This window comes from Heterocephalus glaber, unplaced genomic scaffold (genome assembly GCF_053883595.1).
Source record: "Heterocephalus glaber isolate CG9 unplaced genomic scaffold, H.glaber_assembly_v1.0 deba00001481, whole genome shotgun sequence".
In the NCBI taxonomy this organism is placed as follows: Eukaryota; Metazoa; Chordata; class Mammalia; order Rodentia; family Bathyergidae; genus Heterocephalus; species Heterocephalus glaber.
This window is the reverse complement of record NW_028258317.1, coordinates 48,024,932-48,044,245: the sequence shown is the minus strand read 5'-3', so window position 1 is coordinate 48,044,245 and position 19,314 is coordinate 48,024,932. Positions and strand designations below refer to the sequence as shown.

At 40.3% G+C, this 19,314-nt stretch overlaps 1 protein-coding gene across 4 annotated transcripts in view; it reads right to left on the bottom strand.

The window, feature by feature from the left end:
• LOC101717595 (histone-arginine methyltransferase CARM1) overlaps window positions 1-17,731 on the bottom strand; it is a 345,586-nt gene extending 327,855 nt beyond the window's left edge. The window contains exons 1-2 of one of the 4 annotated variants that reach the window (XM_087184015.1): window positions 17,256-17,731; window positions 9,080-9,192 (exon numbers count right to left, since the gene is read on the bottom strand). In XM_087184015.1, the coding sequence (XP_087040141.1) occupies window positions 9,080-9,131 (52 nt within the window). In that variant the 5' untranslated portion in view covers window positions 9,132-9,192; window positions 17,256-17,731. Of the gene's footprint in view, window positions 1-9,079; window positions 9,193-16,539; window positions 17,059-17,255 lie in introns of those variants that run through there. The other 3 variants (XM_087184014.1, XR_002392469.2, XM_004838454.3) reach the window with 3 other exon arrangements.
• Between the last annotated feature and the right edge of the window lie 1,583 nt (window positions 17,732-19,314).

Sequence of the window (19,314 nt, the reverse complement as noted above, 5' to 3'; positions counted from 1 at the left end):
ATCTGATAATGTGTATTATTTTACTAGATTTTCTAATACTATACTAAGCTTGCATTCTTGCAATACATTTCATTTAATAATGGTTTTCCAGTATTTTACTGTAGTGTTGGATTCTGTTTGCTAACATTTTCTATCTGGTCTTTGAAAATTTGATGTAAGTTCCCAATGACACTGTTTTGACCTGATGTTTTCTTTCTGGTAGAATAATTCCCTTATAGCCTTCTCTATTTCATTTATGTAAATTGGTGACTTTAACATTCATTACGACAGTACCATTTCATAGTTTTAAAATTTATCTGCATATGGGCTGGGGATTTAGCTCAGTGGTTCTGCCACCTGCCTCACAAGCGTAAGGTCCCGAGTTCAATCCCCGGTACCAAAAAAAAAAATTTATCTGAATATATGTTGGCAAAAGTGTGTTGAATTTTTTAAAAAATCTTCTATTTCAATGACTATTTTCCTTAAACAAATTTTTATATTGAGTATTTGTGCTTTCTCCACTTTATGATCATTAGTTGCTGATCTCTGTATCTTATTAATTTTATCAAAAGCCAGTCAGAGCCTGGCCTGGTAGCACACCTGTAATCCTGACACTCTGGAAGGCTGAGGCAGAAGGAACACAAGTTCCAGCCAACTGGACAACTTAGCAAGACCCTGTCTCAAAATAAAAAATAAAAAGGGCTGGAGATAGGGCTCAGTTCTAAGGTCCTGGATTTAATCCTCATTATTGGAAAAAAATAAAAAACAGGTTTAGTCTCATTAATTTCATCTTTTTTTCTTATTTCTCTCCTTTTCCTTTCTTTCAGTTTTTATTTTCTTACAAATTCTAGCTTTTTAAGAATTTGTTAATTTTTATACTTTCATTTTTATTGACAAAGTACTTTAGACTACAAATTTTCCTTCAATCACTACTTTAGCTACTCTATACCCTTCTATCCTCATCCTCCCTAGATTTAGTGTGAAATATGTGATTAGGCACACTGAGTTTTCATCACCAGTCCCTTTAATGAAGACCATCCACTCATGTCTTGGTGTATTTCAAGTATATTTTCAAATTGAGCTCCTAGACACAAACTGCGGAGCTTGTGCATATTTGCAAAGCATAACAATATTGCTGTGTTGTTAGTGCACATTGTATCTTATTTTTGAATAACTGTTGTATCTGAATGTGTAAAGTCAGTCTAGTGCTCTTCTCTGCATAAGACAGTGTGTCTTTTGCCTTGTAGCTCTGAGGATGTTTTAAAATCTTCATAAAACCTAACAGTTTTCTCAGATAGATCTTAGTGTTAGTTATTATGGTTCAGTATTCCCTGACCTTTTCCAACATGTATATTCTGATCTATTTATAGAAAATGAGTTTTATTATAATTCTAAATATTAATACCATCCCACTCCTTTATATATCTTTTTTCAGAGATTTCCATTACACTTAACTGAACCATTTGTGCCTGCATTTTATTTCAAATACTTATTCTCTGAATCTTATTATATCTATATTAATCACTTTTATGTTGTCTTGATTGTTTTCTTGATTTTTTTCAAAGCACTTTTTAGGTTGGCATTTTAATTCTTTATTCCTTGAGGACTTTTAAAATTAGTTTTTAATTCTTATATAACTTAGACCTCTATATTTTCCTGAGTTCAATAAACTCAGTGCTTCTTATTTTGGTGTATTTTCTGTTCTTTTAATCTCTGTACCAGAGTGGTTTGTTTTTCATATTCTAAAATACTTGAGAATATTTTATTCAATTTCATTTATTGAGTGAGATTTTCATGAGCTGAATTAATTTGATTCTTACTTTCTTTTACATTTTTATGATAGTTATATACAGTTGAAGGCTATTTGTGCCTCTGCATTTCTGTGTACACGGCCTCAGGTTGGAATGCTTTAAGAGATTCCTACTTGGAGAGTGGTCTCTTCTACACAAGTAGGGAATTATGGGGTTTTTTTGAGACAGTTATAGGGTGAAATTATATGTTTTTTGCTTTCTTTTGGCTTGTAGAAGGGCACTCGTATGCTTTTGATTTTATCTCTCTTCAGTATGTGCATTTCAAGGAATGCCTGTTTTAAACTTTTCTCCTTAAGTAATTCCTCTCCATGATTACCTCTTGATGCACCATATGCAATTTTAAGTTCCTTCCTCCTGTCACTTTCCTGACCTGCTAGATCACTTTGCTTTTCCTCAGCATTTTCACTATTTTGGTGGACTTTATGATGATGGTCAATATCAAGCCTGCTGCTAGTTCTTTCTGTTCTCCATGCAATTTTTCAGGGACTGTTCTTTTACTTCACAAAGGCCACAGCAGGAGGAAGACAGACTGATATTTAGTGTTTATTTTTGTACTTGCAGGTCTTTTAAAGTTTGAATGTTATTTGTCTTGCCATGCTGAGAGTACAAGCTTTAGTTTAGCCTGTTATTATTTTTTTACTTGGGGGAGGATATATTGGGAGTCTTAATCCATCACCACTTCTGATGGTTAATCTTGATTGTCAATTTATTTGGCTTGAGATATGCCTATGAGATTAGTAAAAGACACTTTGGGGTGTATCTGGGTGGGTCATGGGGCCATGACCTTGGGGACTCTATCTGGTTCTTTCCTCTCTGGGTCTTCCTTGCTTTCTGTTTTCCAGATGCCATAAGGTGAGCAGCTTCCTTCCACCATGCCCTTCTGCCATGTTGTTTCTGCCTTGGAGCTAGCTAGCCATAGACTAGAACCTCTGAAATGATGAGTCAAAATAAACCTTTCTACCATTAAGTTGGAAATGTCAAGTGTTTTGTCCCAAAAACCATCACTTCAAATACCCAGCAAATTTAACATTGTCTTGCCACAGAGAACATTTCTAAAGACTGTCAGTTATAAAAGCATAGTTTTCTACTTGTTATAAAACATATCCCCAAAACAGATTCTCCAATAAATGGATAGTATACATTATTTTACCAGAAATGGTATAAGAAGAGTGGGTATCTCAGAATCACAGAAGAGTTATATGTATTTTAGGGTTTTTCCAAAAAGCTAGGTCCTTCCCCCTAGTAGTCAATAAGTTAAAAATGATAAGTCTGAGATTAAAAGGAGCAGTTTCATGGTACATAGGTGCCCAATAAGATACTTGTATTCAATAGAAAATGTGACATTTGGCAATCACTATGACTTTTTCTTTTAATAAGACAGGCATGATATATGAGTTCATGATTCTTTCTAGGCCTCATGAAGTCTCATTCTTCTGTTCTCCTGTGTCACATGTCTCATCTTACTCTTCATATTTTGTTATTGGTATCCTTAATAGAAATTTCATTTGATGAATTTAAGAGGTGGTGATATCCATACAGACAACTAAAAGGATGAAGTCAAGAAATGCAAGGGCAAGAATGTACCTTTTCATAACTTTGGGGATTCTTGGGTCCACCAACTACTGATGTCAGACTCTGGGTCTCTTAGATGAAACAATAAAGAGTAAGGATCATATAAAATAACTAGTTTTGATTACTGATAAGACGCTCTAATGGTCCCGTCACTGAATAGTGCCTAATAAGCAATTGTTAAATGACACTTCACATTCTTCCTACTTGCCAATAACAAGCCTTCTTTGAAAATTGTGTTTAAAGGCTGCTGTCCAGCATCAAACAATATGAGGTATCTATTGCTTGGGATCTAAGTTCCATGGAGATATTCTTCTAAGGATCTCAGTTTGTTGGAAATTGCAGGAGATATGGGTATCATCTACATGCAAATATGTTCTGTCCCATGTGAACTGAGCTAACTAAAAGGATTTATGAATGAATCCGGGGGGAAAGGATGGAAAAACCTGGAGATTATTTTTGAAATACTAAGCGATGCTTTGTTGAAGCAGACATTGCAAATTAACTCAACTGCTTTGCTTTACTTGTCATATTATTGTTCTAAAATTCAGGCACATGTTCTAATTAGGAAAAATTTGTTCCAAGAGGAACAAAATTAATAAAAATAAAAAAGAACTTGATTAATTTATGGGAAAGGCTACAGACAAACTAGCTCACTGTAATAATGGCTGAATAAATCTTATAAAACTTCTAGTCCATATTTTCCAAGGAAAAAGTACACCTTCTGCTCTTAAAGCTGTACTCACCAGAACCAGACCCTATTGTGTACCTTCCTAGAAATAGAGAAATGATCAAGACACAGCCTCAGACCTTAAGAAACTGAATAGCAAGGGCCACATCAGAATTTGTAAAAATGCTAAGAAAACAGACAATACTATTAAAATGCCTCAGCACCAGATAATGCATTAACATTCCAACTGGAATAGCAAAGGAATCAAATAGTTTTGGGGTGGTAGGAACTGTTCAGGTTCAACTACTTTATTGTAAGTAGAAAAAAATCACAACTATTCCTGGGAGTCAAGAGATAAAAAGGAGATAAATTGGTAAAAGAATGCATTCTAAATGTTCTCAGGACACTGGTGCAGAAAGAGGTGACCTGGACACTGAGAGGACTAAGCACCAGTGCTGGCTGTCTATGTCTAAGTGAGGTGAATCTGAACACTTCCTCCACCTCCCTGAACTGTAGTTTCTTCTAATGCTACTATCCTATTAATGTAAAAAACTTATCTTCATTGCCTGTAGTTGACATATTCTCTGCTCTTCTGATCTGATATTCCTAGAATTTAAGGAAACAGAATTGATATCCTAAAGAGGTTGCCATCAATGGAATCGAGATAAGAAAACCTCCTTCTCTGAGCAAGAAAAAAAATATGAAATCAAAAATTAGTGTGAATTAGGGGAAAAGTCACCTTCATTGACAGGAACCTCACAAAGAGATCACAAGGGGCTTTTAATCTGCAAACACAGAGAAGCATCCTGAGTGCTCCCACCCCAGCAGGGACAGCTGGGCCGTAGTTCTACTCTACTCTGTCCTCCTCATGTCTTAGGCCACTTGCTGAACTGTGCCTCAGTCCTTTTCCAAGTATGGCAGAATAGTTCGCATGAGTTTGCCGTATTTACAAATACCTTGGCATCTGTGTGTGATATCATTAGCTGACTGAGGTAAGCTAAGAACCATGCATACCATTCAGACTCACTTTCCTCTTCCCCATTTCAATTTGTGGATCTTCTGTAAAGCTTGACTTTTTGACACCAAAGGTCCAAGATGTAGGTGTCCAATGAAGCCTGTACAGAGTCTATCTGCATAAATTATAAATCAATGCCTGTAAATGTTAAGGTTTGTAAAATTTATGTAGGTCATTATTTAAAGCCATAAGACACAGGTGTACAGTAAGTAGAATATAGTGCACTAGTCCTCCAAAGGTCCAGCAAATCCAATAAGAAGTCCAGCTTTTTCCCTTCCATCTTTCTTCACTCTTTCTTTCACTTTTTGTATTTTGTGCTAATTCTTTAATTCCACTCTAGGAAGCTTCACTATAATTTCTACTCTTATTTTTTTGAGATGAGGTCTTGCTATTGTAGTTTAGTTCACGCCAGCCTTGAACTCACTGTGGAGATTACCCTGGCCTCAAATTCAGAGCAATCCTTCCACCTCAACCTCCTGAGTACTGGGATTACAGGCATAGACCACCACACCTGACTATAATTTCTCATCTTTGAAACAGACAGTCCATCTCTTCTCTGAGTGACTTATAAAAATATGTCAGTGTCTAAATCTAAGCACAAGACAAAAATATACTCAGTACATCTCCCCACAAAGAAGAAAAGCTAGCTTGCCTCCACATAAAGAAATGAAGCTACTGTGAGATAAAGCTGACAACTAATTCAATAGAAGTTCCCACAAAAAGTCCACCATTTCACAAACAGTGCCCTTTTCCAGCCGGCTCTCCAAGGTGGAGTAAAGGACTTAGAAATTGCAAGCACACTGGAGCTGGCTTTCTGTGTCACTGATCACTGCATAGAGAGATGTTCATGCACTTTTTCACATACAGTTTTTTTAAGTTCCACAGTTCAACTACAAATACCCTGAGAGTTTCAGGGCAAAACTAGACCTGCTGATTAATTTTAAAAAGAAAGATTCTTCATATGGTGTTTAGCAATGAGTCTATTAGAAACATAAAACATTTTTTTCAAAGTGGCCAATAGGAAGTCCAGCACAGACAAATGATCCTGATCCTTTCTGAATGGCTCTAGGAGGCAAGCTACCTAGAAGTGGCAACTGTATTTGTTCACTCCTCATGGCTGCCAGACTCTAAGGGACCTTTAATGATGAATTCATGTCTTTGTCTTCTTGTGTTTCCACTCCTCTCAAATGTGGACTGGCCAGTGAGCAACGGAAAAAGGTCATGGGTTGTCATTTCCATGATTAGGCTACAGAAGAGGGAGACTTTGGTCTTGCTATCAGCCCCTCTCCCCTCTCCTCCCCACCCCCTCTCTTTTGCTGGCTTTGAAGTAGTTCCCATGGTAGCCAAGCAAGCCTAAGTGCCAAGGACTGAGGGTTCTGAAGAACAGCCAGCTCAGGACTGAGCCCCTAAGGGCTACTACTTGATGAACTAAATTATGCTAACAACCACAGAAGTAGGCTTAGAAAAGGATCTTTCCACAGTCACATTTTTACATGAGACCTCAGCACTAGCCATAGCCTTACAAGAGACCCTGAAGCAGAGAACCCAGCTAAACCACATGCAGATTTCTGACCACAAAAGCTGTGAGATAATTTATGTGTATTGTTTGAAGCCAAATGTTTGTTGGTTATTTGTTACATAGCACTAAAAAACACAGTGACATACTATTTCCTCAGTGCCTTAAGTAGGGCCTGGCTCAAATTAGGTGTGCAATAAAATACAAATTGAATTAAATTAACTCCTATCACAAACATAGGGAGAGTTACTGAAGAATGTTAGTAAGCTCTTCATTACAGCACTGCAGCACATAACACAACTAGATGAATAAACCCGACCTTCTACAACAAACACTCAAACGAAAGTAATTTTCTAAAACAAACATATAGTAAGTAAAAATATAATTTTCCATAACAAACATGTTAAACTTGGTCTCCAGTCACCATAACAATCTCAAGGTTAACTTATATTTTGTTAGAAGTAACAATAAACTTCCTATAGCTAAAAACAAAATGTCCCTGGAGACCTTTCTACTCTTCTTAGCAAAGAAACTGACCAGGTACTTGATTTCATCATGCCAGCATTCCCAATATGCATTGCTCTAACCTAACCCAGTCTTTCCCCTCACCTACCTCATGCTCTCTATTCTTTCTGCCTTTGTGGTTTCTAATTGGAAAACACGCTTTAAACTTCTCACTCGAATTCACAAGAGCATTTGGTCAACCGCTTCCTGTGCTCTCAAGGTTTTTCATTAAATATATTTGCAATTTGTGGACTGGGATTCTAACGTCAATTTTAACCCAGGGTAAATTTTTTTCAGACATTTTTATTTCTCATTTCAAGTTGCGAATTGCTATGGGAGAGATACGTGGAAGTAGATTCAGAATGAGTCATAGGCACTTAGCACATAAGAAGTCCTTTCTGAAATTGTGACATTCAGACTTTTCAGAAAGGATAAGAAACATCCAGCTACACAAAGGTCCTAGATGAGTGTGTGAGCATAGAACACTGTTGCACACAGAAGGAACAACACAACCAAAGGCCAGGGGTCAAGGTTCTTCCACAGTGCTGATATTACAGCATCAGGTGTATTGTGAATATGAAAGAACTTTACACAATAGATCAGTTAGGATCAGAAAATATATTTTTCTAACTGGCCCACTGAAAGTCTGGCACAAAGTATTCTGATGCTAGAAGGCAAGCTCCATGAAAGTGACAACTGTTTTATAGCCATATATATAAATTCCCTTCCATTTTTTATTTGATAATTTTGATACCACTTACTTTTGAAATTCATAGAAGTCATTTTGTAGCGGTTTGGTGTTTTTTTTTTTACTTTTCATTGTTCTGTTTATTTTTTTGCACAATCTCAGACCAGGCTTTTGAGATGAGAAAACTTCAATTCTTTCTCAAATATATCAAGAGTGATATTATCAGTCACCTCACCCTGTCACTGAGGTTTCTAAACTCATTGAAGAATGCAGCTCCCTGCAAATACAACCAACCAATGTTTCCTCATTTTATAGGCAAATCTACCTTTGGGTTTGTGACTAAAAGTCCAACTTCACCACAGGCTAAAGAAGATATTATGGAAAGGGGGAAGTAGGTTTTGAGAACAATAAATTTGGAACTAAGGGATCAATAAAATGATGTCACTCTTATCTACCCTCCTGGATACCAGGAACTTAGAGATAATATGACTGCCATCTAACGCAAGGGGGTAGCTTAGCTATATGGAAGTAGTGATTTGGGGAAATCAGAGATCTCTCAGACCAGAGATGCAGACCTTATTCAGTGATTTTTTTTCTCTGAACAAAGGGTTTGTCTCCTGTTAAAATGCCACTGCATGACAAACCTAATGCCTCTGGCTTTGATCCACAAATCTCCAGGGTGAAACCCAATTCAGTGGAAAGGGAACAGGGTAGTGTTTGGGAGCTTGGTGCTGAGAATGTGTAAGGGAGGAAAATCATGGGAGGGGAGGGGGATACAGATGATTGAATGTGCTTCAAATGTGCCTCAAACTGCCAGGGCTATGTGTGCAAATCACCTGTGATGAAAAGATACAGATGCAGGAGGAGGGATTTTCATCATCAGAATGATTCTAGTCTGATACATTTCTATAAGCCTCATATTTTAAAGTATTTATTTCAAATCCCCTGTGCAAGCCTACAGATGTAATGTACACCATGAAGACTTTGCTAATAACATCACATGCTGAAAATTAGCAAAGAGTAGATTTTAGGTACTTTTTCTACACACACACACACACACACACACACTAATAGGTTCCTGTGATGGTATTTTAATTTGCTTGACTCTAGTAATCATTTCACTGTACATATGTATATCAAAACATCATCTTGCATACCTTAAATATACACCATAAAATACCCTGGATACCCTGCAGCCAATCACAATATAAAGCAAAACTATGTTACTGAATGATATTTTAGTTTCTTGGCTCAGAAACCCCTCTGCTTCAAGTATTAACTCTTAAAATTAGGGCACAAATGACCACACTGCCTACAATTCACTCACAAGTTCCCCTGGCTTCTTTTCTCTTCCAAGTGGCATAACTGTAAGTGTCCATCAGAGGATTGCCTGTTTCTGAACTGGTTTATTCATCAGTGCTGATCCACAATTTAGTAAATCTGTTGAAAATAGGCAAAGAAAGGAATCTTAGAGAGTTTTTATTTGGCAAAAAAACCAAGCTTTTTCATTGATTTTGACCTCCACGTCTTTAGATTCAATCACACAGGGATTTGAGCAGTTTTTCCTTTGTCATCTTCCATTCAGGGTACTGTCCTGCTTGAAGGAGGAAGGCATGCTTTCTCTTCACTGCACACATTTCATAATGTGGGAACACAAAAAACCATGTTTACCTGAAAGTCTATTTGGTCACACTAAACATCTTTCTTGGAAAACTATAATGAAATCATGAAAGCATTACTCTTGGTAGACTAACAATAAAAGAAAGAAGTTACCTGGCAGTATTCTAACTGTATTTCACATCTTTTAACAACTCTGCAGTACAACAATACTATTGAAATAGCTACTGGGGTGAACTGATGGCAAGCTCAGATCTGGCTATGAATACAAGGAACAGTCTCTCCTATTTGGGAGAGGGAACATTATGCTGAAGAGAAGCATCATGTTTTACAGCTAGTTGGGCAGGAGAAGTGATAGAGCACACTCTGAGTTTACGATGGTTAGTGGGGGGGGGGTGATTTCTGCATAGTTTCTCCACTGGAGAGGCATTCCCCTAGCTTCCCTTGAAGGCTGGTCTTCATTGTCTTATTAACTAGAGGTGGAGCATTGGCATTTGCTGTCCAGGGATAAGAGGACTGGCCAATCTGCACTGGCCTTAACAACAAAGACCTCTGCCAGCACCAGTGATCTGCATCCCCCTCTGAGAATCACTGTGTCCCCAGGACAGTTGTGGTCACCTCCACTCACATCCCATAGGATTTGCTGATTGATGCATGGAGAGAATAAAGGACACCCCAGTTCTCAGCCCTCTTGTTTCCTGATCCTTCCACCTATGGAGAAGCTGTTTGCAAGGTTAGCCCTACGTGTTCTGTTTTGTTGTTTTGGAGGAGGAGGAGAGACAAACTCACATCAGTAGTGAAGAATTAGGACACAGAAAATGGTAAATAGCAAAATTCATGCTCTCCAATCAGCTATTTCTATACCTGGCATGGGGAAGGCTGGTATTACAGTCCCTCCACAACCTCATTTGTGTGTGTGTGTATGTGTGTGTGTGTGTGTGTGTGTGTGTGCTATGGCCCACATGACCTGTTTGATCTAACTATAGCAGTTGTAAAACACTGTCCCCAAATTTCTTAGTACTGCTGCTGAACCTAGGCAGACTTATGACAGCTTTGACCAATGGAACATGACAGAGGTGATGGCGGTTGACTTCCTGAGTTAGGACACAAAAAAGTAATGCAGTTTCTACCTTCCATGATGGAAAACTTCACCTGGGACCCCTCAGTCTACATGAAGGGAGTAAGTCAAGGAAGAAAGAATGAAGTCAAGTGGAGAGGCCACCTTCAGGCTTTCTATTGGTAGCCCAATCTTCTGGTTGTCCTAGTTGTGTTAGCCAGAGTTCTCCAGGAAATGTGGCCAACATGTTATTCACATACATAGAAAGCTTTATTTAAAGGAATGGGTGCATACAACTATGGAAGCTGGGAAGGTATAACTTGCAGCATAGGCCTGCAGTCTGGAGACTAAAGGAAGAGCCAGCACTGCAAGTCAAGCCCCAAGGCCCTTGGCAGGCAGAATTTCTTGCTGGGGAGGTCAGTCCTTGTTCTGTTAAAGCTTTCAACTGATTGGATATGGCCCACTCACATTGTGGAAGAGGATCTGCTGTACTCAAGCCCACCAGTGTAAATGATAATCTCATCCAAAGCACTCCATGAAATCACCAAGGGTGATATTTGACAAAAGCTCTGGGCACCATGGCCCAGCCACATTACCACAAAAATTAATCCTGCCAGCCCAGGTGAGGAAAGCATTCTTGCCTCCTTCAGATCAGACCAGCTCCCAGCTCAGTGCCAAGGAGTGTCCTCAATGTCACAATGATTTGCCCAGCCAAGCCCTTCCTGCTTCCTACCTCACAGAATCTGAGACACCTTAAAACAGTTATTTAAATTACAGAGTTGTGAGGCAGCTTGTCACACTGAAGGAATAACTAGAATCCCCCTCTGCCCCATTCATGCCACTGCAACTTCCCTGGTCAGCAGGAATACAGCAGCTCCTTACTCACCTTGGATGTCTTTTTACCTGCCATTCTTTCAGCCTGGAATATCTCTCTCCTGCTCTTTGCTTAGTTGATTCCTTTTATCTTTCCTCAGATAAAATATTATTTCCTCAGAGCCACCTTCCCTGGCTACCCGACCCCAAACTGGCCTCCTTCCCTATGTCTCTCTTTTGTCGTTGGGTGTTTTTTTTTTTCATTCTGTCCATTTTCTTCAAAACATTTCTCTCATTCTGAAATTATCTAGCTTGGTCTTTGGCTATTGTCTTCTGCTGATTGAAACCTTAGTTTGGTACAGATTGATCTTTATCTAGTTCATTCATTGCTCACACAGTGATTGGCACAGAATACATACACATTTGTTTGACATTTATTGGGTAGAAGTAATGAATGCTTATATCATATGTAGGTGACTAACTTCAGGCTCTTGGCTGCAGGCCTCAACTTACTCTGTTGTCAGAGAATGTAATGAAGAAAAATTAGAGCTCCCATGACACACAAAAGATGTTTTTCTCTTGACTTTTCTGCTATATTTTCCTTCTTCTAATGAGATGAGCATTCACCAAGGAAGAAAACCCCTAGCATTCTTGTACAACACCTCAGAGACAAAAGGCACAGCATTTTTAGACTTGATGATATGTGGGCTTATTTATATGTTTTCCTATCTCTTCCAGACTAATTAAAAAACAACTCAAAACTGAGAAAGAGAAGACGTTTTCTCTTTTCTCTCCTACAGGTATTATCTATCCTCAGCCTTTCAGTTAATACATACACTGTCAGCCCTTAATTTCTTCCTCCAGCCCTCCAACATGGTCCTTACAAAAAGTGGAAGAGAAGCAGATCCACCCTCCACATTTTTGTTTCTCCTCTTTTTCCTGTATTAGTTTCCACACACTTGAAGTAACAAACAGTATTTTATTTTCTCTCATACCTGAACTGAGATCCTTATTCATAGCCCCTTCCTACTTGGCAGTCAACATTTACCCCACCGTAAAAATTACTAATTCCCTTCCATTCTCATTCTCTTTCATAATGACCATGTCTTTCACTTCCTATATTCTAATGTATTGACAATTGATGTCTTGTTGCCCCTGAAAAGAATGCTTCTCCCAGAATTCACCAGTTGCTAGAGATAGATAACAACTCCCCTACAAACATGTTTCAAATACAAACCAACCAGAGTCTACTAAAACCTTCCCCGTTTTTGAGCTCTCACATGCTGGGCCACTACCCATCTGCCCTATTCAATGTAACACTAGATACTCAACAATTAGAGACAGACAGACCCTCAACCCCAGAGCCTGTTGAGATCATTCAAATTAGCCAACCCTAAGCCAGTTGCCCCTCCCCACCTGTTCCTTCCCATGGAAATCATAGTAAAGCTCTCTCCTATCTTTCCCTTTCACACCTCCTAATCTGCCCAGCACTTCTTCATGCCCGCACCACACCCCACCTCAGGATGTGGCTCCTCCTCTTGTAACTGTAACAAACTTTTCAGGGGCAATCATCTCTAGATCTGTTGACTTCACTATGCCTCGAGTTACCTATTAATACACAATATTTTAAAGCATCCTTCAAAACCAAGTAAAGTCAATGTCTCAATCATTTGGGAAGCGACTTCGACTCTACACTCTCAGTGCTTGGTATTTTCAGTTTTATTTTAGCTAGTTTTATAAAATCTTGATTTGAAGCACTGACACTCAAGAAACATTTATTGAAGGCTCTAGGGATGGAAGGATAAACTAAACTTGCTCTCAGGCAGGCTCCTGGTGGGACAGGGACAAACAATAGTTACAAAAAGAAGAAATGAATAAATGTCTTCCCAGAGTTCACAGCTAAAGGGCATTACTTGTTGGATTCCCTTGTGTGTTCCCTTCAAAAAAAACCATTGTCAATTTTATAGGCCTTTAAAACAAACTAATTTTTCTTGTTTTCTTTCATTCTTTATATGTCAAGCTATTGAATTTTAGAATCTAAAAGATTATTCAAATTTTCCAAGTTATTATTTATCAAATTTAATTGTCTCCTTTAGAACATTTCTATAAAAATACAGATAAGCTAACCTTCAGAACAGCCTTTGTTGTTTTGGGGACAGAAAGCAGATATAACATTAATAATCAACAGTGAGCTCTGAATATATGCCAGGCTTTGTCTCAAACATAATATGAATTATTCAATCCTCATAATACATATCATCATCCTTATTTTGTAAGATGAGAAAACTGAAGCTTAAATTAAATAAGGGGAATCATTCATTAACCAAAGCTAGTAAGAAGTAGAGCCAGCATTTGAATCCAGAGTCATACCAAGCCTACTTACTTAAAACCTAATTCTAAATATGAAGTAAGAAACTATAAATTCTTAAGGTGCACTACTTAGATCCATTCTTAAAGTCCATTAAGAATTTGGGCCAATCTTCCTCCCAGGAGAATTAGTGACCATTCAAAATTCTGTTACTAAGTGTAAAATATTTGAGTGCACCCAAATCTCTCTTATAATGGTTTGTTAGAATTCCATCTATAGTTTGCTCTTCCTAGCCAGGGAATATAATAAAATGAGGTACCTTAGAGGAAAAACTCCATAACAGTTTCTTTTTAAAACTTTCCATAAAAGAGTACCAAGCTTTAACACCTTCACTTGTATATAGACTGCATCTTACAATCAGAGTGTGTGTTCTCTGTGTCTTCTTAGGCAATCCTTCCCAAAGGATTTAGTCAAAATTTATGACAATGATGTCCTGCCTTAACTTGGATTATTCTTTCCATTTCCATTAGCCTAGTCTGGACTCCATGTATGCTCCTGAGGTTGAGCTTATCATTCTTTGTAGGAAAAGAAGGACCCCACAGGCCAGGCTGCAGCTCCATAGTTCCTCTCTTAGCACATATTTGTGGGAAAGAAAATCATAGAACATAAAGTCATGTGTTAATCTCAAATCTGCTCTTTTGCTTCTCTATGTATATAACTACAGAATAATCAAATTACTATACTAGGCAAGCCAAACTCTTCTCTGGCACCTTGACTTGCAAAGTTCCCCGCAGAAACACTTTTAAAAGCTTCTCCCTTCCTCTTTTTTTTTGGTACCGAATATCGAACTCGGGTCCTTGCGCTTGCGCAGCAGGCGGCAAAACCACTGAGCTATATCCCCAGCCCTTCTTTGGTTCCTTATTTATACCTTCAGTTTCTCACATCAGAGAAACTATTTGGTATTTACACATGTGGCCTATTTGTTTCACTTAAGAGTATCGCCTCAATGTGCATCCACTTAGCTATACATGTCTCTAATTTCTCATTCTTTATGGCTGAGTAGAGAGAGTTTCATTTTATATATATATACACATACGTGTATATATGTATATATGTATACATATGTATATATGTATATATATGTATATATAAACACATAATAATGTGAAATAGGAAGAAAAGGTCCAAAGGGGAAGAGGAAGTGCGAGGGGTTGGGGAAAGGAAAGAAGGGAATGGAATTAATATGAGAAAAGGAAAAAATAGAAACAAAGTCTTTGTAAATAGGGAGGGATGGAGGGGTTGAAGGGAAGGCAGGGGGAGGGGGAAAAAAATAAGAACCAAGAGCAATTATGTAAGGGTGCAAATTTCCAATGATGAATGTCATTATATTGTATACCTAAAATGTACCAATAAAATTATTTTTTAAAAAAAGTTACTCCATTCCCCTTCTTGCATTCAAGGGAAATCAAGGAGCTACTGAATAAGGGTTTTGTTTGTCTGTGGTCAGAGCCTTTTAACTGAGCTACATCCCCAGCCAATTTTTTATTTTGAGACAAGGTCTCACTATGTTGCTAAGTTGTCCAGGTTGGCCCCAAACTTTCTCTCTTCCTGCCTCAGTTTCCCAGAGTGCTAGGATTACAAACTTCAGCTGCCCAACATGATGCTGAGTAAGGCTTTTGATCCCTTGCCAAGCTTGAAGCTTCCTAAGACACTACTCAAATGGTATTTAATACTTTTTTTTAAAGACCCAAACCTCCCCATTCTAGTCTATGATATAGGGAGACAATACAGTCCAGAACTTTCTTTCATTCTACAAGTTTTTACTGAGTGCCTAATAGGTACCTAATATTTTTCCAAGGCCTTGGAGATACCACCATGAACTTGTATCCTACTTATCACTGATCGGCAGGAACAGATTATCTGTGAGTTATTTGCAATTCTCACTAGAACCAATCCACAGTATACTGTGCTTTAAACTCTATTCATACTTAAAAGTTAGAGGTGGAAGGGACAGCAGAAGTCTTGAGTCTTGAAGCTGCCTAAGGGGCTCCTCTTTCTGGGCCCACTGAGAGGAAGTATTTAATAGGATTTGGGGTCAGAGATATGAACCGCTGGTATTTATATGCAAAGTTTTGTGTGATTTTCCCGGAGCCAGTCACCACGAGTTTCCCAGAATTCTTTAAAAGGTCTGAAACCACTCCCTTTAACATAGGATCCGTAAGTTCTCAGATCCCAAGGTACTGGGCTTACACTTCCTTGGTGGAAGTTACTTTTCTAACCAAAAGCTAATGACCAATGGACGCTGCACTGGCCTTCAGCTATCTTTCCTAAATGTGATAGCTTTGCCCACTAGAAAGCTATTGGTGCAAGTGCCAGGTGGCCCACTGCCTGTTCTGCTCCTCAGTGTATTAAAGGCAAGGAAATCTTACGCCCCTTGTCGGGACCTCACTGTTAGAATCTCTAGGTTAAAACCAAAACTAGCTCCCAATGCTGTCTCCCTACAGCTACAGAGTTCTCTGAGAGCAACAAAGACACAGCTGGATTCATTTGCGCGATTCCGGAACTGGAGGGGTGGCCTAGTATTTGCATCAGCAAGTTGTGGGGTCGCACACCTGCTCAGAGGTACTGTACGGGCAATGCGCACTACCACACGCTCACGCCGGCGAACACACCCGAACTCCCTACACTACAGGTGCGCCAAGCGGACTCACGCCGGCCTAAACACGCACCGAGGGAACACAACCAAAGACCCGCACACGTGCGCCGGGCCCTCACGACTGCGCTCTTACACAAGCGCGCCAAGTGTGCCGTGCCCCTGTATCCCCTTACGAAAGTTCGCTGAGTGAGCACACAAGCACCCTGCACACTCGGCCACGCCCTTATACACACCGCGGGGGGCGTACACCCGCTCTCCTACACCCACATTCGCTCACACAACTGCAGCAACTTCCGAGCGCTACTCAGCAGGCGTGGGGCGCGCCCAGTGCTTTACCGTCAGTCACAGTCGCCTCCGCTTGCTCCCCCGCCAGCTGCACCTCCAGCCGCAGGGATCTCAGGGTGGGGGAAGGGAGCCGCCCCGGCTGGAAGAGCTGCTCCTCCGACAGGAAGCTCAGTTGCACGCGATACTGCAGGCGCTCGGAGACCCGGGCCAGGCCGGACACCTCAGCCATGGTCTGAGCTCCTCTGCCTGGAGCCCTCGCGGCGCCTGCTCCGCGCACCGAGAAACTACCAGGAGAGGGACTGGCAGCCCGCCTACTTCCCCAAGTCCCGCTCTAAGTTCAGTCTTCGGCCTTTGAGGTGCCCACTGGCTTCTGCTGGCGCCTGTCGCCAACGCCTCAGCCCCTACGCTTCCCCAGGAGCTCGCTGGAGAGCCGCAAGTCGTCACCTCACAGCAGCGCTCTGCAGGCCGCCAGAGGGGCCCACGGGGGCCGCTCGCTCGGAACAAGCGAGTTCGGAGAGGCACCTGAAGGCAGTTAAGGTTTGAAAGCAGAAGGGTGACACCTGCTGTTCGCCGGGACCGCTCTGCGGGCTCAGGTGTAGGTTGGAGGAGGTCTTGGCCCAGGCTGTTTGGTGGCCACTCTGGCTCTCGGTGTGGTTTGGGGGTCACAGGCAGGGTTCCCCAGAGCAGCACCGATGCGGTGGGGAAGGAAGCCCAGAGACACTTTGTTTCCGACCGAGGCTCGGGATGACCCTGCTTTCATTGCTTACCTGGATTTGAAAGTTTACTGGTTGCTGGATTATGGACCATTCAGCTGGAAGCGATCCCGGAGAGCCGTAGAGTCTTGTCCCAAAGTCAGTCCCTGACTTCATCAACTACCCACCCTAGTCGCTTGGTCCTAGCTTCAAAGGATGGAGTCTTCACACCTGAGTAACCAATTCACGCATCATCATGAGTCTTCTCTGCAGGAGAAACTGGTTATCTGCTACAGAGAGTTAGAGGAAGGAAGCAGTTCTTTTGACGACTCAAAAAATCGTCTTCAAATTCTGAACAAGTTGCTGTGTCTGGATAGAACGCATTGCAGAAAAGAAGCAAGGGTTGTTTTTCCATTCTGCTTCTCTGAAGACATATGTTCTTCTTAAGCAGGAAGACTTTAGAAGAACGGGATCCCTAGAAGCCCTGTGGTCTATGATTTCAGAATTACCGGAGGAGATTGTTAAACCTAGCCAAGCTCTACAAATCAGATTTCATTCCTCAGCTCACTCCCACCCCACCTCCCACTTCCAGTTCTCAATGAGACTGTCCACCTCCCTTGTGCCCCTTCTGTCCTCTCTTGCTTTTTTTGCCTAAGCCTCCTGCTCTCCCTCATTGTTACCCTCATTCCCACTTTCTGTGGCTTCTTGGCTTTACTTTGATGGTCTCAGAAATCAGATATTCCTTAAGGAGAGCATTTCTGGAGTGGAGGTCCCAGAACTCTGCATCCTGCCCCTCCTCACCCTCAGCCATCATCTTCTTACCTCTCCCGCTTCCAGCCTCCAAGCATGTTCCTGCCTTCCCTTTCCTCTCTACCCTACGCAAGCCCTGCCTTGATGGTACTGAAGTAGGTCTTAGACTTCTTTATCTTCCCATCAAAAAAGACTGTTCAGCCTTCATGTGTTGTCAGTAATTAATCCGGAAAGTTAGTGGGGAAAGGGAGTTATTTATATTAAAATATGAATGGTGGATGAAACATGACTGATAAAGTATCACTAAGAGGACAAAATCTTGGTCTTAGTGGTACTCTCAAGAAACCTGAAGTTTTATTACTCGTGATGATGATGATGATGATGATGACAGGCTTTTCTCACTTTAATGCAGGAGACAAAAACAAGTTAGGCTAATGTGAGTAAAAACTCAAAATGTTATGATTAACCATAAAGGTAGGAAATCCAAACTTCAATAATGACTAGACATAGAGACTCAAGGTTGACCACATGTCCTGTTACTTCCATAACTCATTGGAAAATGATTAATTTGTTGTAATAGATCTTCCAACTTGTGATGTGGAAAAACTACGACCAGGGAAACTGGAACAGTTACCAAATTTGCATCATCTGAATGAGTGATAAGCAAGTAACCAAAAGGTGGATGTAGCTGGGATGACGAACCAAGGTACAAGGACATCTAACACGGAGTATTCCCTATGTGATTGCCATGTTCTAAGTAGATAACATATATTAATTCAGTTACCATTTTTCTTCACTCAGTGAGAGAAATACTATCATCCCCCTTTCCACTGATGAGATAGGAACAGAGGTTAATTAACCTGTTCAAGGTCAAAGCTTATAAGTAGCATAATACAAAAGTTCACACAAAGCAGCAAGCCCATTATTGAACCCTGCTACCACTCCTCAAAGTCAAAAGTGGGTAGAGTTGTTTATTGGTATTCTAAAATACCAGTTAAGATGTTCATGAGTCCACAGAATCATGAGCACTGGAATATTTAAAAGGTTCCTTCCTCCCCACCTTCTCACTCACCTCTACCCATGCTCAAGGTTAAGAATTCCTTAGACTTCCTCTCCCTGCAGTATTTCATTTCCACTAGTTTAATTACACATGGGCAGTTTCTGCCCTGGCATGTGCACCAGCAAATGGCTAGATGATTGTCTGCCTCATGTCTATATTGTGTATGAGATCGATTCACTCACATCTCCTATGTGGATCACCACTGAATATGACTTGCTATCTTTATCCTAAATCTCTGTTTTTCATCTAACAACTCTTTTCTACCTCTTTATTTATATCCTCAGTACTTTCCTTCAGGGCCACCAATTGATTTTTTAAAATCAA